Consider the following 20,694-nt stretch of genomic DNA (forward strand, 5'->3'; position numbering starts at 1 on the left):
GATACGCCTACCATTGCCTCCTCTACCTTTCCCGATGGTGGCCTCTCTCTCTCTCTCTCTCTCGATGTTGGAGCCTACTAGATCTACTATATCTCTCTTGCCTCCTACTAAGAATTACGAAGAATTGTGGGGGGTGGTAATGAGGTTGACTAAAAACTGATGGTGGGTGGTGTGGTTGGATGGATATGGTGGAGGGTGGTTAGGTTGGTCGGATATCGTTGTGATAGTGATGATGTCAATTGGAAAAGGAAAGTGGTGGTGGTGGTATTGGGTGGTGCCTATTATTTAATAATAATCAAAATTCTAAAAGAAAAAACAGAAAAAGGAAAAAAAAAACAGGTCATTGTAATCATTTCATACGTACTTGTCACAATGGTATATGGTATAGACGACAATGGGGACAAGGATCTAATTAGACAAATTTGTCAACCTTAATGATCACCAGTGTCAAACTTTCAATACTAGGACTAAAACTGCAGATTCGTATATGCCACAGGGACCAAAACTGTTTTTTTTTTTGTGTGTTTATTTTAGTAAAATTAAAGTTAAAGCAAAGTAGAAACGAAAATACTTTTTGAGAGTTGTACCTGGTGCTGTGTCGATGGTACATCGTGTAGAGAGAAACGAGATCTTTGAGTGACAGAGATGCTTTGCCGGGGAACGAGTGTTTGCAAATTGCAGACTCGAGACTTCAATCAGGAGGAGAGATATTAGCACCAAACTGCTAACGTAAGCCCCGTGAAAAAATTTCGTGCTAACATAAGCGACGGGTGCGCATCCTATTTAATCTTCCCTCTCACCCACACATCACCATGCCCTTCACCCTCCTCAAACTCACCACCGTATCTTCTATTCCCCTCCACCACCGGCGTCAATACTGGTGGCTAGGTCGCGCAATCGCCACCGGGAGGTCTACGACGCCACCTCCGATGTGCTCGAGCTGGTGGAGGACAACAACCTGTGCGACCCCAGCGCACGATAATAATAGCAACGATAATAACAGTAATAACAGACTAGGGTTTCGTGGTCAGAAAAATTTGAGATATACGTCCAAAGATAAAGGAGGAGGAAACGCATTTAACGGTGGTAGAGTGAGTATGGGATCCGTAAACAATGATAACAGAGATGATAAACGGGCAACGGAGAACGACCGCGGCTCCGGTGTCACGTCTACATTGTCGTCGGACAACCACCGCCACCTAAAATCGGCGCCGTCTAAACAGAATCCGTCGACTAAATTGCTCACGTTGCCTACGATCTTAACAATCGGACGCGTTGCGGCGATTCCTGTTATCGTTTGCAGTACGTCCTCCCTCAATTATCTCTGAATGTTTATGAATTTTAACATTGCAGAACATCACAATTTCTGCTCAAAGATCGATGGATTTTAAGATATTTCATATAATTGTGGACAAGTTGTGAACGTTGTTTGATATATGCAATTAGATAAATTCACGGACTCGGAAAATGTCATAGATGCGAGGAAATGAGGCGAAATGGATGGAGATCTTTTGGTTTCTTTTAAGATTCATACGTTAAGTAATTGATTTGTTTCTACACATTTGTTCTTTTAGGCTCCTTTTGGCTTGATTCAAGCAGGATATGTTGTTAAATTTAATTTCACATGCTGCTAATATTTCATAATGTATGTAGTCTGTACTTGGATTTTTTACTCTAGTTTTATGCCATTTGGATCCAATTTGTGATATGAACTATATATCTAGAGAACCTATCGTGCTTGCTTAGGGAAGCCACTTTTCTGTTTCTCCCTGTTTTCTACACATAAATGAAAATGCTGTAAAAGCTTAATGTATAAGAAGAAAATGGTTTAAGCTGCAGCATTTGGTAATGGTTTCTTTGAGTTGTTGTTTATTAGACATGCTAATCAATGAAACTTATGAATGTCAGAAGAAGCTACCTTCTGCACCTAATCTTTATATGGATGCATACTGTGAGTTTGTGACTTCCTTTTAGTTGATTTGCCTGATCTTATCATTGAAATTGGCATGAATTCACATCTAGAATTTGGTTCATTATACTGGATGATTCCATTATCCCTGTTGCATGTATTGTACACTCCAGTTTGATGATACTAACACGCCCCTTTTGAATTTCATTAGCTTTTTATATGAATAGTCGGCTGGGGACAACTGCCACCACAGGCATCTTCATTGCTGCAGCAATTACAGATTGGCTTGATGGATATCTTGCACGAAAAGTATGCATTTTTCTTTTTAAATATTAGAGAAAGAAGATACAACAAACTTTTGTCTCTAAATTAATTTATCTCCTTCGATTCATTTTAGATGAACTTAGGAACCGCCTTTGGTGCATTTTTAGACCCTGTGGCTGATAAGGTACTCCCTTTTTACTCAATTAACTTAAAAAATCTATAAACTTTTCTCCACTTTCATTTTCTTTGTTGTTCCCTTTCAATAAAGTAGTATCTTTCTTTCATGGTTTACTTTTTTCTTTCAGTCATCTTATCTTGTTCTTATTATTTGGTGCCAGCTTATGGTGGCTACTACCTTGGTGTTGTTATGTACAAAACCTCCGGAAGCGTCTATGCTTGGAGAATTGCCTTGGCTATTAACTGTGCCATCAATTGCAGTAATTGGTAGAGAGGTATTATTATTATTATTATTTTTTTTGAAATCATATTGTTCCTTTTTCTTCTAGAGGCTTCTAACTTTGAAGTGATATACACTATTAACTTCTCTGACAATTTTAATAATGAAGATGTTGACTAGAAAATGTGATATTTGAACATTATCCGAAAGCTACCAAACATAAAAATGGAAAAGCTGCCAAACTTGAATATGAAGCATATATCTTGCTTCTGTCTTTTCTTTGAATTAATTGATGAGGCTTTTAGCATAATAAAGGAATTACGGGTTAGGCTATTATTCGTATGTCTACTGCCATTTTAGCACATGGCACATGTATTAATATGAGATGCCATTTTTTTAATTCCTTCATTAGGCATATAAATAAATGATTTCCATCATGTAATTCACGTTTATATAAACTTTGGTTGTTTGAGTTTGACTTTCTACATTTGATATTTTATTTATTTACTACTGCAGATAACAATGTCTGCAGTTAGAGAATGGGCTGCTTCTCAGGGTAGTAAACTCTCCGAGGTATATTTAATTAATTTGGTTATTTACTGTTATTATATTATTTATTATTTCTAATATCTTGGAACATAATAAATAATCTTCAGGCTGTTGCTGTAAATAATTTGGGGAAATGGAAAACAGCGACACAGATGACTTCATTAACCATTCTTCTCACAATTAGAGATCCCAGGTTTGTATATATATATATATATATATATATATATATATATATATATATATATATATATATATATATATATATATATGTTAACATATTTAAAATAAAGGGTTAGTGTCATAAATGGGTAACAAACTATTTCTTTATTTAGTTATTTTCCAACAAAAATGAAATAAAAAAAAGTAGTATAAGAAGGTAAACAACTGACATGTTTTGTTTTTTTGTTTCTGTTGCTTTACATTCTGATAGTACTTGTTAAAACAATGGTGTTTTATGGAAAAAGAAATAGCTGATTACCCATTTATGAGATTTACCTTTTAAATAAATTATTTTTTTACAAAAAAAAAAATTGCAGTTTTACGGAGGTAGGGTTTCTGGGAGCAAGTGGTGTTGGTTTACTTTACGTATCGGCTGGGCTAGCTTTATGGTCACTGGTTGTGTATATGAAGAAGATATTGAAAGTATTAATTTCTTAAAAAAAAAAAAACAAACAGCTGCTTCAGACTACTGGACACCTCTCATGAAAGCTCTGCTGCTGTTTTTTTTTTCCTTCTTATATTGTCTCTTTATGCACTTGTGTTCTATATGGTATGATATGATATGATATGATATGGTCTTATTATTATATACAAGTTTCCTTAGGTAGCAGAGTTGAGATGTCAATTTGTTGTCTGTTCTGTCCTCATGTTGATGTTTTTGTTCTACCGAGGAAAACAACCTAGTATAAAAATCAATAATATTTTTTGTCAAATCCGGGAGATTAACCCTTGGTACTCTACAATATATATATATATATATATATATATATATATATATATATATATATATATATATATATATATATATATATATATATATATATATATATATATATATATATATATGCCATGATGACTTATGAGACACAATTTTATGTAATGTTGTTACCACTTGTGGATTCATAATATATTAACATTTATAATCACTTGTGTATTCATTAGTGAAAGGCTGTTTACCTTCAGAGACGTGTTTTAATTTTTAGGTTTAATTGTGTAAATGACACAATATTTTGACCAGTTTTTGGATTACACCTAAACCAAAACACTGGTCTAACTTTTCGTTTTAACCGAGTTATAAATTTCCATCTATTGCGTTTTTTTTTTTTTTTTTTTAAATGTGAACAACATTTTCTGTTTACATAATAGATGCAACATTTCGACATTTTTTTGACTAAGACTTAAGGGAATCCACAAATGCTTAATTTTTAAGAGGCATTAATTTTTAAGAGGTCTGAGAGGAGCAAGTGAGAAAAAGGTGAGTGTGTGAAATAGAAAGGAAACAGAAAAAAATATTTGTTGGTTTTTTTTTAAGGTACAACTCTTAAAAATTAATAGGAAATAACAAATAGTTCTCTCCCTTAATGTGTTTCTTTTAACAATCTCAACCAAAGCACTGGCCTAAGTTTTTGTTTTTCGAGGTTCTATCTGCTAAAAATGTTTTTTTTTGGCTGGCTGATAAAAGTGATCAAATATCGAAACCAATAACCCAGGTATAAGACGACAAAGATTGTAAAAGAATATTTAAGTCTTATTCAAAAAATGATGAAAACGTTTTTATACAATTAAACACAATTTCTACAATATGATATGAAATTGCAATTTGCAAACGTTATATATACAAGTCCTGTAACATCTTATAAAAGTTTTTGAAACCAGAATCAACCATCATGTTACTGTAAAACACACACAAAACTGGGCAACCATCAACATATTTCTTAAAAAGCAAAGTCTAACATATTTCTTCTAAAGTAAATCTGCAAACTAAGAAGCTAGAGAGTCTAGAGATGGTAATTAGAGTGTCATAACTGGGGGAAAACAGAATCAATAAAAGTGTAGTACATAGGATCAGCTATCCATAATTTAGCAAGAAACTGATGGGATGATGTCAGCCTATGAACTTCTTCAATGAGCCAGATGTTTGTTTCAGCTTTACAGGGATGAATCATGGTGTCCAATGGCAGAGGATCATCTCTCATTTCATCCCATTCTTTCATTCGAATGTTGGTCAAGTAATGGAGTGGTTGCTGGTACATCTGTTTCATGGAATTGGCTAATCCGGTCCATGACTTGAATGGAATGATTGACCGATGTTGTGCCGGAATCGGAATCTCCTTCATGAATTCTTGATACATTTTTGCACTTTTTCTCAGTAATTCTACATCAATCAAAAACATATACATGATATGAATATGACATGACATAGTTATCGGTATAAGTTTGACAAGACATGAAATTACCTTCGGTTATTACTTCTTTGGCAGGAATTGGATTGATAAGTGTAGTCTCGATTTTTGGGCGCTTGGTAATAGAAAGATTTTTGTTTCCATTGGATGGAGAAGGTTTATCATCATCATCATCATCATCCGATGAAATATCCAAAGCAAATGGCACACTCCTCTTCATTGTCAATCACATGTAAACTGGACAACAGAAAATAATTATAACTTCTTAACTTCCTGGTGTCAGGGCATAAATGAAGAAACAGATGTGGAAACCAATAAATACAGACATAAGGACTCCGATTTAACATCACGAAACCCAAAAATAAACCCTAATTTCACACAAGTCGTTTATGTGAATTGGTGCTTGGACCATTTAACCTCGAAATATGAAATCAGAATCAAAGCTCATTAAAATGCTCGAATTCTGTTTCGAAGCGATAAAATCGAAGTCCCCAAACATGCATCCATCTAGTGAACAGTGAATTACGACTCGTGAAGTACTAATTAGAAAAGAAAAAAAAGGATTCAACTAGAATAAACAAAAAGATTATCATACGTATTTGGATTTCCATAGAAAAATCACTCCATCTTTTCAAAGATTACAACCGAGTTTTTGTTTCCGGTGTAATGTATAATAACTGATGTCCTCACAGCGTTCATCGCTCAGAATATATGTGAATTCGTAAGAAAGAAACAGATGTACAGCATAAAACTAGGTTTAAATTAGGTGGAACTAGCGGCCGTATCAAAACAAACATCTTTGAGAAGAAAACACACACCTAAAACAAGCGAAATTCGAGAGACTGAAATGAAATTGAAATGGAGAGAGAAGAGTTCATACACATTTGACTTACAGGGAATCCTTTGTCAGTGAGTTCCGAATCCTGGAGATTTGTCGCTGTAATTTTTAGTACCGTTACATCTAATTCAAAGCTCCATTGTAGAGAGAGAGAGAGAGAGGGAGTGTATGTGTATTGTGTATGTTAATGTGTATGTGTGTGCGTGTCGTGAAGAGAAAAGGGGAAACTTAAATGGTGACCCGATCAAACCTTCTGGATCTTTACTAACCCGGCTTTGAAAAAAAAAAAATCTTTTATCTAAAAATTCATTGTTTTATTTTTGTTTTTTCATATAAACCATTAAGATTTCTAAAAATTTCAGAAAAAATCATTAGTATCAATTATTTCTCTTCAAAAACCATCATTTATAAAAAAAAATGTTTTTTTTAATACATACACCAAATATCATAGTTTGTTAAACGTTAGAATGTTTCAATTTTGACAAAAATCAAAACCAAACTGAAAATTTCAGGTTTATCATTTTGAAAATACTAAACCATCAATTTGTCGGTTTTGTTTCTCGTTTTCATGGAAAAAGTTGTAAGCTTGTAACATCAACAAATTCTCGTTATCATGTTTAAACTTCAATATACATCATGAAACATGAATATTTTTACGGAACTATTATATCATATTTTCATATCAAAGTCATTGGTGGTTAATAGGGTTTGCAAAAAATCCAAAAACTAAAATTGCAAAGAGACCTGAAACCTTAGCAACCCCCCCCCCCCCCCCCCCCCCCCCCACAAAAAAAATGGAATTTGAAACGATCAAACCGTCTTAGAATACCAACGTTTTCGTTTTTTTTGAAAAATCCGGTTTTATTTTGTTTCATATATCAAGGAATCATCTCTAATAAATGAATGTATTTTTGCCACTTGTCACACTCTCATTCAATTTGTCAAATGTCATTTTGTGGTTATTTTGAATTAATTTTTTCCACATGTCATTTTATGAGTTTTTATATTTTATTAAATTTCACATAATATTTTATTGTAATAAATGTTGTAATAAATAGATATTAATTTCACTAATAAATTTATCTTTTAATTTCTAAATTCTCATAATATTTTAATATAATAATTGTAATAAATGTAGTAATAAATAGATATTAATTTCTACTTATCTTTTAATTTCTAAATTCCCAAAATTAAAGCTTATTAGTTTCTTTTTTTTTTTTTAATTTAAATTATTTGTTTAAATTTAAAAGATAAAAAACATTTCTATTATAATAAATCATTATTTTTCTTATTATTTTTATAAATTCAAAGTTCTCAAATATTTTGACATTTATATTTAACTTTTTTAAATTAACTCATATAATACATGAATCTCACAACTAGTTCACATATATATCTCACACTAGTTTCCTTTTGCAAACTAAGAATAATTCATAAATCATTTTGCAAAATGTTAAATTTCACATTTTTTTCAAGTTATGTTTAAATTATTTAACACAATTTTGTATGGTTTTGGGGTTTTTGTGAAAAACCATAATTCGTTGTTTTTTGTGAGTGTTCATCTTATTTATATGTTTGGTCAATGTGATATTTATTTAAACCCGTAGTCACTTAGTGATAGGACACCATCCATTTTTTACCAAAATTTGCTTTGCAAAAGGTACACATTTTGCAAAATAATTTTTATCTTGAAAGTATAATTTGTAAAAAGTTGAGTACTTGGCACATGTGTAACATGTTATTTTAAACATTTTTTGAAGAAACATTTATGTTAAGTAAAACATTGTCTCTAACTAAGTGTAAAGTTTATGCATCCAAGAGATAAACAAAAAAGGAAAGTGAAATGTACAATATAAATTAAGCCTATAATATTTTTTATTAATTTTGTAGTGGCATAATTATGTGAATAATCTAAACCTTCGTTAGGTGTTATACGCAATAGTTTCAAAAGATAGTAAGTAGTTTTTACTTTTCTTTATTTGTTTTACAACGCATCAAACCCCAACATAGATACCTGATATGCTAGTTGAAACACAAGAAGATGAGTTGAAAGAGTAATTGATTGATTAAACACAACCTTCGAAATTGCAGACAATAAGAAAGAAGTCAAATAAGATGGTATTGTTGAAATTAAAGAAAGATACTACATGGGTCTAAGTCAAACTTTGTAGAGGCTGTTAATTCAAATTAGTTTTAAATGATGTGTTGTGAATAGTAGACATGATGTATAGCCCCTTTTAGTCAATTTGATCCTCATTGTTTAGCCCTTTTAATTACTTTTTTTTGTAAAGTGGGTGTTGTAAACAACGTGGTTGGTAATATCACCAAAATAATGTGATCCAACTTGTGTTATGCAATTAAGTGTTTATAGGTTTATGTATTTTTATATTTCTACACATAACAGAATCAATTGTTTATATTTCTTTAGAATAGACTCAAGAAAAGTACAAATGTCACTTAACCCAATAAAACAGGTTGAATATATTAAGCTAAAAAGAAAAATCACCGCATATGTACCCGTATTAAGTCATGTATCCATTAAGTCAAAAAGAAACAACACTTTACACTTGCAAAAAGTAAATCGTAATGTTACAATCAAACAGAAAAATCCTCAAAAACAACTCCTACTTATAAACATCTTCATGTAACAAGGTATCAAAATCATGATGTGTTAAGATCCTAACATCCTCTTTCTGCGCTTGTTATTCCCCTCATTATCACTACAAGAATCAGAATCAGAATCATGTGTTGACTTCTTCAAATACACTCTCAAATTGTCTGTTAATCCAGCAAGTCCAATTGAAGTGAAGAAATTTATTGAAAACCATGTGTTCTTCGGGTAATCTCGTGGAAAAATTGACTCAAAATCCTCTTGCATTATTGGCTCACTCAACCTCTCCTTCAACACCCGAATCCCAAGATGTTCACACAACTCCTACAACACATAACATGACAACCAACTTTATCACTTTGAAACAAGGGTAAATAACTAAATATACAACTAAGGGTAAAAATAAAGTTACCTGGAAGAGAAACTTGATGAAGATTCTGGAAGAAGTGGTGTGTTCTTGAGTGAGACGAATGTAAGCTAACACATGCCAAGGTAAAGCATTGGTCCCAATTAGATGTGCAAATTCTCTGGATCGATTTCATCTAGAAGAGATACTTTATGTGTCAATTGATCTTCCACCTCAACAAGATCCAACTCTGGACGAATGGCTGGATGGAATCTTCTTAATGCAAAAAGACCTTCAATCAAGAACTGAACCCTTTTGTCTATCTCTCCCTCATGAAGAATCCCACAAAAACGCTCAAGAATACCTGGATAACAACATAATAGCATTAGATGAAAAGAAGGAATTGAATAAATGGACAATGTGGTTGTGGTCTTTGAAGATAGGAAAGGTAAAACAAAACGACAATAAATTAACTCACCATGGAAGGCTTTTGGAGATAGATCTCGAAGAATTGATCCACATTCTGTAACAAAACCAACAACAACCTCAACGCTATCATCAGTTGGATTTTCTAGTAGAATTGTGAGTAATTCAAGAGCAATAAGTTCATGAACTACATGTTGATTGACCAAATGAGCTATAAACTTGACCGAAGCAAGCAATTGAGGCTGTGAAAACACATAGTGTCAGTATAATCGTAAAATAAACTACCACTCGATCTCAAATAAAACCAAGAAAAAGAAGAAGATGATTCGTACCTTGTCATTTCGCTTATATGCCCTTTGAAGCTGCAAAAGAATCCTCTTCAGAAGAAGGTCTCCGACTTCTGGGAATTTGGTGTTTATAACAGCAACAAGTGCTGCAAAAACGTCTGTAAATACAGGAGATGCCAATTGGGACTTCATACATGATCGACAAAACAGTCCTCTTCCTCTGATTGAATTTTCAGCGAACAACTCAGGGATGATATACTTGATATTTGTTGCATTCACCTTGTTCGTTAATCCGTTTATACTCTTTCTCAACGCATCCACCTTGTTCATAAATTTTAAATATGATGATCAACAAAAATTAAATTAAAAAATATACAAATATAATGTACAATAATTATATATAAAAAAAAAATCCTTATACCCTAGATACTAATAATATAAATAGTATGATACCTAATAATACTATAATTTAAATAGTATAATTTAAATAGTAAATTATAAAACAAAATGAAGTCTTTAAAATAAAATTGTGATTTAAGTCTATTGTTTTTTATTATTTTTTATTTATATATTTTTGTATTTATCAAAAAAAATGATACTACTAATTTTTGTTTTATTTTACTTTTATAAAAATAGAGTTTCCATCACTTTTCTTATTAAAGGAATGAATGAACATTAAATCCTCATGCAGAATATATCAAGAAAATAAACATTAACATAGCAATAACAATAATTTCATTTTACCTTTTTTTTTTCAATCCAATTCAACTCCTCGCTAAATAGTTTATTTATTTATTTTAATTAAATCAGTTTTAGCATTATTTCCCACAAAACAACATAGGCCCTGAAATATTAAGAAAAAATCTAAAATACCAATGCACTTTTAGCAAACTTGCTACCACAAAATTAGTTGATACAAATAACACAAATTAAATGACATGATACAACTTATAATCTTTTTACATTGCATGTTCCAATATTTTATTGATTGCATAAATATTTTGTTGATGGATAGCATCAGCCATCAGGAACTTTAATTTCAACATGATGTCACCAAGTTGTGAGTTGTGTTGATCCATGCATAAACCTCAACAAATTTTCCATGTTCTTTTAAGCTTTCTGAAAATTGATTTCTCAAATATTCCATAAAAAATTCTTTAAAACAAAAATCACAAAACCATTACAGATTTTACACATTGAGATCCAGTTTTGCTGAAAATCATATAACGTTACAATCAAATAGAACAATCCTCCAAAAACAACTAGTCATTAACATCTTACAAGATACCAAAAACCAGATATTCAATTTCTTCTCAACATAACAATACATGTAAACATGCTAACGTTTCTTTCGGCGCTTGCTGCTCTTATGATCACTCTCACTCTCTCTCTCCGACTCAGACCCCGAACTAGAATCGGAACTGGAATCGAAATCAGAATCGGAACCGGAATCCGATTCCGACGCAGGCTTTTGTTGCATGATAAGTCGCGGCATGTTCTTGAGATACTCCCTCAAATTCTCGGTAATCCCACCAAGCCCAATCGAAGTAAAAAAATTGATGGAAAAACGCGTGTTCTTGGGGTTATCTCTCGGGAAAATCGATTCAAAATCCTCTTGCATCACCGGCTCACTCAACCGCTCGTTCAACAGCCGAATCCCAAGATGCTCAGACAGCTCCTGACGTACAATAAAAGAAAAAGGGTAAAAAGGTAATTTTAATAATAATTAAAAAGTAAAAGTAAAGTTACCTGGAAGAGGATCTTGATGAAGATTCTAGAAGAGGAAGTGGTGTCTTCTTCAGTGAGACGGATGTAAGCCAAGACATGCCAAGGCAAGGCGTCAGTCCCGAGGAGATGCGCGAAGAATTTCGCGACATTCCGGAGTTTGTTGGTCTCGAGGCGGTGGATCATGGAGTATTGCTGAACAAAACATTTTTCAAAATTTTCTTGATAGACTTTGTTGATCATGCAAAACCTTTGACCTAAAAGACCATAGTAACGAAGATATGTTCTCTCCTGACTACAGCATTCCAGTAGCATTATGCATAGCTCCATCTGTTCAACCAAAACTTAGACTTTTAGTTTACTTGTATCGAATTTGGAATGGAATGAATGATTCCGTTCCATCGTACAAACAAAACATTTGTTTTTCTTACCTCCTGTCCGGGTTCGAGTTTGATTTTGAGGAGCTTGTGACCGGCTTCTTCAAAGTCAACACTTGACATGATTGTTAGGTAGATTGTTCTTCGGAGATTGACAAGATTTGTTTCTGTTTCATCTCTGATTCTCATTTGCTCTTCATCTTCTTCTTCTTCTTCTTCTGAAGATTCATCTTCATCATCTGAATCCTCCCCACCACCTTCTTCTTCTTCTTCTTCTTCAGATTCGTCGCCAAGAATTGTTTTCTTCAGGTCTTCATACTTCTTTTCATTCTCAATGAAATCAGGATCCATCTTGAAAATATCTACAAACAACAAATACTGTTTTTACACTTGAAAATATCTACATAATGGAAAATTCATTTATCATTAAATAAATAAATTATGTACCTAGGGCAATCTCTGGATCGATTTTATCTAGAAGGGATACTTCATGTGTCAACTGATCTTCCAGCTCAACAAGATCCAACTCTGGACGTACAGCTGGATGCCCCTGTGTGTAGTAAAGTAAACATAACATGGTTGGAGATTAAAAATATATATATATATATATATATATATATATATATATATATATATATATATATATATTTTAGTTGTAGATAGTAATGAAGATATGACAAGATTTTAAGATTTTAAACCTGAAACTTGGCTTTTCTTAATGCAAAGAGACCTTCAATCAAGAACTGCACCCTTTTGTCTATCTCTCCCTCATGAAGAATCCCACGAAATCGCTCAAAGATTCCTGAATAATAAATTTAGCACACAGAGTGTTGAAGAAACATGGTAACTTGGTTGATGCAATGACAAATGAAAAGAACGTACAATAAGATTTAAAAAAATACATTAAATTTACTCACCATGCAAACCTCGGGGAGATAGATCCTGAAGAATTGATCCACATTCTGTAACAAAACCAACAGCAACCTCCACACTGTCATCAGTGGGATTCTCCAATAGAGTTGTGAGTAGTTCAAGAGCAATAAGCTCATGAACTACCTGTTGGTTCACCAAATGAGCTATAAACTTAACAGCAGCAAGTAATTGAGGCTGTGAAAACACTTGGTGTCTGTCAGTATTAACTTAAAATAAATATATACTACTACTACTATATATCTCATAAAAGATATGTCAGATAGATGAAATAAGTGGCACCTTGTCATTTCTCTTATATGCCCTTTGAAGCTGCAAGATAATCCTTCTGAGCAGAAGGTCACCAACTTCAGGGAATTTGGTGTTTACAACAGCAACCAGAGCTGCAAAAACGTCTGTAAAACCAGGAGATGCCATTTGAGACTTCATGCATGATCGACAAAACAGTCCTCTTCCTCTTATCAGATTTTCAGCAAACAACTCTGGGATGATGTTTTTGATGTTTGTGGCGTTGACCTTGTTGACCAATCCGTTTATACTCTTCCTTAATGCATCCCATGTCATTCTTTGATATTCCATACTGCTTTTATCTTGAAATTCACTCATCATACGAGCCAACTTAAATGGTGGAATATACACCCCTCCACTCTTTCCTAAATTAGTCATGCTTTCTTGCAAATCAGCCAGCTTTTGGAATCTTGGGCCTTCATCCGGTTTTTCTTTATCCCCATTTTGATCGCTTTTACGCTTTGACACATCATCATCATCATCATCGGTTCTTCTTCTATCTTCATGATCACCATTCCTCTTTCTGTCCCTTTTATAATCTTCATCTTTGTTCCTATTCCTTCTCCTTTTGTATTTATCATCTTCATCATCACTCCTTTTATCCTTACCCTTTCTCCCTCTCTTCCTGATTTCACCAATTTCCCTATCACTCGTATCCTCATACTTCCCTTTTCTACCACTTTTCCTGATCTCACCATCTTCTTCATCACTTATGTCCTCATTCTTTTTCCTGATTTCACCAACTTCTTCATCACTTTGATCATGTTCATCAATTCTTTTCTTGTTTCTGTTGTTCTTATCATTTCCATCTTCATCATCACTCCTTATGTCCTTGCTCCTACCTCTTTTCCTCCTATCTTCATTCCTTTCCTTGTTCCTCCTATCATTACCATCTTCATCATCATCTCTTCTCCTGTCATTATCATCTTCCTCATCCCTACCTTTATCTTTCTTTTTGTCTCTCCTTTTATCATTTTTATCTTCATTGTCACTCCATCCATCTCTTCTCCTCCTCCTCCTATCATTAGCATAATCATCACCACGCCTCCTATCTCTTCTCCTCCTATCATTTGCATCTTCATCATCACTCCTATTCCTGTTCCTATCATTAAGAATTTCCTTGTTCCTATCTCGTCCCCTCCTACCATCTGCATCTTCTTCATCACTCTTATTGTTGAGCCTCCTCCTATCTTGACTGTCTCTTTCACTCCTGTATCTATCATCATCTCTTCTTCTCTTATATTTATCATCTTCATCTCTGTCCCTTTGTCGCTCCATCATTTAATCAGCTTACCTGTTACTTAAACAATGCCAGAAAGTCATTCAGTGCACATTAAGTAAGGACTGCAATGTATAAGAATTTATTGTTTACCACTTTAATTATTTTTAAAAGTATTAAGTGATTAACAATTTAGCATTAAGATACATGTATCATGTATGAATACTAAACCAAAACAACACATTCAAATAATATGTAGCTAATAACATATAAATCTTTATATGGCTAAGGATCTGAATTTTTAAGATCTGAATTTCTAAGAGGGTCTGAATTTTTAACATGCTGTTTTGTTTGGTTGGGACATCTGAATTGTTGTGCTGAATTATTAAAATGGCCATTTTACCCTTCTGTTTTATTTTTTATTGAATTCAACTGTTTATTTAGAAAATAACTTAATAAATTTCTTAAATATGTATTTAAAAAAAATATAAACACCATATAAAATCCAAATTTAGCATATATCAAAATTAACTTCCTGGTGTCAGGGCATAAATGAAGAAACAGATGTGGGAACCAATAAATACAGAAATAAGGACTCACCCAAAAATAAACCCTAATTTCACACAAGTCGTTTATGAGAATTGGTGTTTGGAGCATTTAACTTCGAAATATGAAATCAAGATCAAAGCTCATTAAAATGCTCGAATTCTGTTTCGAAGCGATAAAATCGAGTCCCCAAACATTCATCCATCTAGTGAACAGTGAATTACGACTCGCGAAGTCAGAAAAGAAAAAGGAAAAGGATTCAACAAGAATAAACGAAAAGATTATCATACGTATTTGGATTTCCACAGCAAAATCACCCCATCTTTTCAACGATTACAACCGAGTTTTTGTTTCCGGTGTAATGTATAATAACTGATGTCCTCGCAGCGTTCATCGCTCAGAATATATGTGAATTCGTAAGAAGAAGTATAAAGAGACATATGTATAGCATAAAACTAGGTTTAAATTAGGTGGAACTAGCGGCCGTATCAAAACAAACATCTTTGAGAAGAAAACACACACCTAAAACAAGCGAAATTCGAGAGACTGAAATGAAATTGAAATGGAGAGAGAAGAGTTCATACACATTTGACTTACAGGGAATCCTTTGTTAGTGAGCTCCGAATCCTGGAGATTTGTCGCTGTAATTTCTAGGGTGTGTATGTGTATGTGTATGTGTGTGTGCGCGCGTGTCGTGAAGAGAAAAGGGGAAACTTAAATGGTGACCCGATCAAACCTTCTGGATCTTTTACTAACCCGGCTTTTGAAAGAAAAAAAATCATTGAATTTTCAAGCTTTTATCTAAAAATTCATTGTTTTATTTTTCTTTTTTCAAATAAACCATTAAGATTTCTAATAAATTTCAAAAAAATCATTCGTAATTATTTTTCTTCAAAAACCATCATTAAAAAAACATGTTTTTTAATACAACATAATTTCTGACCATAGATCATAATTTGTTAACTAGCAAAAAATGAAAATGTTTCAATTTTGATTAAAATCAAAAACAAACTCCATAGATCATAGTTTGTTAACTACCAGGGAATTAAAATGTTTCAATTTTGATTAAAATCAAAAACAAACCGAAAATTTCGGTTTTATAATTTTGAAAATACTAAACCATCAATTTGTTGGTTTTGTTTCTTGTTTTCATGGAAAAAATTGTTGAGTTGTAAGGTTCTATCATTGACAAACTCTCAATGTCATGTTTAATGTTTAAACTTTAATATACAACATAAATATCTTTACGGAACCATTATAACATACTTTCATATCAAACTTATTAAAAGTTAACAGAATTTGCGAGAAAGCCAAAAACTAAAATTGCAAAAAAGACCCGAAACATGACCAAAAAACCAAAAAAACTAAACATAAATTTTGAATTTGAAAAGACCAAACCATTTTACAAAACCAACATTTTCTTTTTTGTTTTTATTGAAAAATTCAGTATTATTTTGTTTCATATATCAAGGAATTCACACACACACACACACATATATATATATATATATATATATATATATATATATATATATATATATATATATATATATATATATAGTTTCATTTTGCAAAATAAGCATAATTCATAAATCATTTTGCAAAATGTTAAATTTCACAATTTTTTTCATGTTTAAATTATTTAACATAGTGTTATATGGTTTGTGGGTTTTTGCAAAAAAATCATAATTTTTTGTTTTTACCGAGTGTTCATCTTAATTATATGCATGGGGGCTTAGAGGGGGGCAAAGTGGACAACTGCATAGGGCCCAATTTTTTTCATTATATATTTTTATTTAAAAATACAAAATTATAATAAAGATAAGGACCCTTTTTTTCTTGTTCGTCCTGAGCCTTTAAGAATATTTCATTTTTCAGGACCGGCCCTGATTATATGCTTAGTCAATGTGATAGTTACATAAACCGGCAGTCACTTGGTGATAGAACACCATCCTTTTTTTTGTAGAAATTTGATTTGCAAAAATTACATGTTTCGCAAAATAACTTTTATCTTGAAAGTATAATTTGTAAAAAGTTGAGTACTTTGCACATGTGTAATATGTTATTTTAAACATTTTTTGAAGAAACATTTATGTTAAGTAAAATAACTAAGTATAAAGTTTATGCATTCAAGAGATAAACAAAAAAGGAGAGAGAAAGGTCTTTATAAATTAAGCCTATAATATTTTTTATTAACTTTGTAGTAGCATAATTATGTGAATAATCTAAAACCTTTGTTCGGTGTTATACGCAAGAGTTTCAAAAGATAGTAAGTAGTTTTTATTAACTATAAGTCACCCAAAGTTGAAGATTGTAGGATTCTAATCTGAGATCCACTCATTTGTAAGTGTTTAACCCCAAGTGATCACCACTAGGTTGTCTATTGGGGTTAAAACTTTGGAAATTTTGTTTCGGTTTCATTATATGTTTTCTTTATTTGTTTTACAGTGCATCAAACCCCAACATGGATACCCAAATAAGCTAGTTGAAACACAAGAAGATGAGTTGAAAGAGTAATTTATTGATTGATTAAACACAACCTTCGAAATTGCAGACAAGAAGAAAGAAGTCGAATAAGATGGTATTGTTGAAATTAAAGAAATATGTTACATGGGTCTAAGTCAAACCTTGTAAAGGTTGATAATTCAAAATAGTGTATAGCCCATTTAGTCAATTTGATCCCCGTTGTTTGGCCCTTTTAGTTGTAATATATATATATATATATATATATATATATATATATATATATATATATATATATATATATAGGTAAAGGTTCAAATGAGAACCAAAAAATGTTAAGAACCGTAAGAACCTCTAATTTTAGATGTTTATAAAGGGTTTAGGATTTAGGGTTTAGGGTTTGGGATGTTTATAAAGGGTTTAGGGTTTAGGGTTTAGGGGTTAGGGTTAAGGGTTAAGGGTTTAGGGTTTAGGGTTTAGGGTGTTTATAAAGGGTTTAGGGTTTAAGGTTTAGGGTTTAGGGGTTAGGGTTTAGGGTTTAAGGTTTAGGGTTTAGGGTTTAGGGTTACCCTAAACCCTTTATAAACATCTAAAGTTAGAGGTTTTCTTACGGTTCTTAACATTTTTTTGATCTCATTTGAACCACTCCCTATATATATATATATATATATATATATATATATATATATATATATATATATATATATATATATATATATAGGGTTAGGATTAAATATGAATTGTAAAAACTATATGATTGTATGACCGATTCTTGTCCATTAGATTAAAAAAAATGGTGGTTAAGATGACAATGACATGATGGTAATAAGAAAGAAATTAATTATTTTATATTTTAAAATAATTGATATGGGTAAATATGACAATTTGCTCAACAACAATTTAATAAATTACTAATAGTAAAGGATTTCATTTCATAACCTCCATTCTTATTAAATCATTTTTGTCGTTACCACAATTACTAATGATTTTTCATAAACGAAAAGTTTGAGTAGTTATAGAAACATAACAAAAAATGGTTTGTTAATTTGTATTCTTTATGAATGCGACAATTATTATTTAAGAACGAAAAGGTTAAAAATATTTCTCTAGTTTATATTCTTAAAGAATTATGTATTCATGATCAACGTTTTGGTTATCAGTGACCATAATTAATCGTCACATAAAAAATGGTTTTTGTTTATATTCTTTAAGAATATAACGAATGTCTTGTTAGTAGTCATATTCTTTAAGAATGTAATAGTTAAAAATAGGTTTTTAATATGTGTTCTTAAAGAATTACATATGAATTTTGCAATTAATTGAAAGAATTTTAAGAGAATGACTAACTATAAATAGTTGAAAATGAGAATAGGATGATCATGTTTTACTTTGAATTCTTTAAGAATGACTAAGATTTATATGTAAGCATGTTCTTCAAAATAAAATGGTTGAAAATGACTTTTAATATGCATTCTTAAAGAATTGGGTTATATACAACCTTATTTAACGGATGAACTGATGAAGTAAATTATACATTATATACTTGGTCCAGAATGATTAACCCAATCATATATAACCGTATTCTTCAAAATTAATTATATATGAATTTAAAATATATAATAATTAATTTACTTAACTAAATTACTTTAACACCCTTATCATATATATATATATATATATATATATATATATATATATATACACTAATAATATAAATAGAATAATATAAATAGTATGATACCTAATAAAACTATAATTTAAATAGTAAATGATAAAACAAAATGAAGGCTTTAAAATAAAACTGTGATTTAAGTATATTGTTGTTTATATTTTTTATTTATACATTTTTGTATATATTTGTCACACCCCGAAACCGATGGCGAAAACGTTCCGGGACGGAGGACGTCATGAAGTATCGCAACCAATGTACATAGTAAGCATAGTAGGCACAAAACATTACATTACATATGAATATTTACATTTGTTTGAAAGCAAAATGTTACAAAAGTTATACATATATATCATATGAACAAAAGTTAAGACGAGTCTTCTGTATGCTCCGTCTTCTCCAAAAGATAGTTGTGTACCTGTCTAATGTGGATATGAGAATACCAGCAATTTGAAAATCAGCATAAAGCTGGTGAGTTCATAAGCGGTTTATTTTTGTAAAAGAATAGGTTTCCTTTGGTTTTTCTGAAAAAAGTCATTATCCAAGAAAATCTCATATTTTCTTATATGTGAGTTAGTTATTCGTTATTCTACAATTTGATTAGGAACAGCTCGTTATCTCAGGAAAACCCCTATTTTTGTTGGAATAGTGTCTAAGGTTGCAACTATATTTGGCAAGTATTTGACCCGGTTGTGCATGGTCCTTTTGGGTTGCCTTCACCATAGCAACTTGACAGGATGATTTATAATGAGAGAAGAAATATTATTAATATATTATGAGAATAATATAGGGAATAATTATATTGTTATTTGATTAATATAAGTCATAAATTAATTAGGAATTAATTTGGTGACTTAAAGAGATTAATTGAATAAAGGGGCATAAACTGTCAATTGTATGATAGTTGTACTTTGGGCTATTATCCTTAATAGATAAGGGGTGTACGATTTTAAGGTTAGGATAGACCTAGAAATCGTCCAAGGCTTATCATAAGGAAATTGGATTGCTTAGGGCCTAAGTTATCCAATTAGGGTTTAAGGGTGAAACACCAGGAGCCTCACTAGTATAAATAGACCCTTGGGGTCAAGGAAATCGACACTCTTGCCTTTGAAGAAACCCTGGCCGATTTCTTGCCCTCCTCCCTCTCTCTCTAATAATCCTCTTGCTAAGTTGGTGTTTGTAAGCCATTAGAGGAGTGACACTTGTGACTCTAAAGCTCCAAGGACAAGAAGATTCAAGAAAGTGATTCAAGGTAATCTTCCAAATCTGATTTCTTATGTTATTATACTAGAATTATCATTAGAAGTCTTGGATGCAGTGCATGTTCAATTAGAGAAACCTAGATCCAAGCATTAGGGTTTGTATGTGCACATAGGAATGTTCTTATGGCTCAAACCCATCAGTGGTATCAGAGCCTTGATTGGTTTCTATTGAATTGTTGCATTAGT

At 31.8% G+C, this 20,694-nt stretch overlaps 4 protein-coding genes across 10 annotated transcripts; 1 reads left to right on the plus strand and 3 right to left on the minus strand.

Annotated features, from left to right (window-relative positions):
• Positions 1-661: 661 nt before the first annotated feature.
• Positions 662-3,963, plus strand: LOC145066589 (CDP-diacylglycerol--glycerol-3-phosphate 3-phosphatidyltransferase 2-like). The gene is made up of 7 exons (XM_079013883.1): positions 662-1,302; positions 2,121-2,218; positions 2,307-2,357; positions 2,512-2,625; positions 3,087-3,143; positions 3,227-3,312; positions 3,656-3,963. The coding sequence occupies exons 1-7, from the start codon at positions 813-815 to the stop codon at positions 3,774-3,776; spliced, it is 1,017 nt and encodes a 338-aa protein (XP_078870009.1). The 5' UTR covers positions 662-812; the 3' UTR covers positions 3,777-3,963.
• A 1,068-nt stretch (positions 3,964-5,031) lies between these two features.
• Positions 5,032-6,561, minus strand: RDM1 (RNA-DIRECTED DNA METHYLATION 1). Of its 2 annotated transcripts, none has more exons than XM_079017845.1 (3): positions 6,415-6,561; positions 5,576-5,758; positions 5,032-5,493 (listed from the first exon to the last, which is right to left on the minus strand). In XM_079017845.1, the coding sequence occupies exons 2-3, from the start codon at positions 5,739-5,741 to the stop codon at positions 5,138-5,140; spliced, it is 522 nt and encodes a 173-aa protein (XP_078873971.1). In that variant the 5' UTR covers positions 5,742-5,758; positions 6,415-6,561; the 3' UTR covers positions 5,032-5,137. The 2 variants fall into 2 exon arrangements, with proteins under 2 accessions (XP_078873971.1, XP_078873972.1); XM_079017846.1 differs by having other exon boundaries at positions 6,402-6,561.
• A 3,109-nt stretch (positions 6,562-9,670) lies between these two features.
• Positions 9,671-10,359, minus strand: LOC145066734 (pre-mRNA-splicing factor CWC22-like). The gene is made up of 3 exons (XM_079014012.1): positions 10,075-10,359; positions 9,791-9,984; positions 9,671-9,680 (listed from the first exon to the last, which is right to left on the minus strand). Exons 1-3 carry the CDS (start codon positions 10,357-10,359, stop codon positions 9,671-9,673), a joined length of 489 nt encoding a protein of 162 aa, XP_078870138.1.
• An 800-nt stretch (positions 10,360-11,159) lies between these two features.
• LOC145065489 (uncharacterized) lies at positions 11,160-15,845 on the minus strand. 6 transcript variants are annotated; one of them, XM_079012484.1, is made up of 9 exons: positions 15,405-15,677; positions 15,169-15,319; positions 13,344-14,643; positions 13,049-13,238; positions 12,830-12,933; positions 12,579-12,681; positions 12,186-12,493; positions 11,779-12,084; positions 11,160-11,707 (listed from the first exon to the last, which is right to left on the minus strand). In XM_079012484.1, exons 3-9 carry the CDS (start codon positions 14,628-14,630, stop codon positions 11,369-11,371), a joined length of 2,637 nt encoding a protein of 878 aa, XP_078868610.1. In that variant the 5' UTR covers positions 14,631-14,643; positions 15,169-15,319; positions 15,405-15,677; the 3' UTR covers positions 11,160-11,368. The 6 variants fall into 6 exon arrangements, with proteins under 6 accessions (XP_078868610.1, XP_078868606.1, XP_078868608.1 ...); XM_079012480.1 differs by lacking the exons at positions 15,169-15,319; positions 15,405-15,677 and adding an exon at positions 15,712-15,845; XM_079012482.1 differs by lacking the exons at positions 15,169-15,319; positions 15,405-15,677 and adding an exon at positions 15,712-15,834 and having other exon boundaries at positions 13,344-14,649.
• Between the last annotated feature and the right edge of the window lie 4,849 nt (positions 15,846-20,694).

This window comes from Lactuca serriola, chromosome 8 (genome assembly GCF_051521515.1).
Source record: "Lactuca serriola cultivar US96UC23 chromosome 8, Lser_US96UC23_V15, whole genome shotgun sequence".
Classification (NCBI taxonomy): domain Eukaryota; kingdom Viridiplantae; phylum Streptophyta; class Magnoliopsida; order Asterales; family Asteraceae; genus Lactuca; species Lactuca serriola.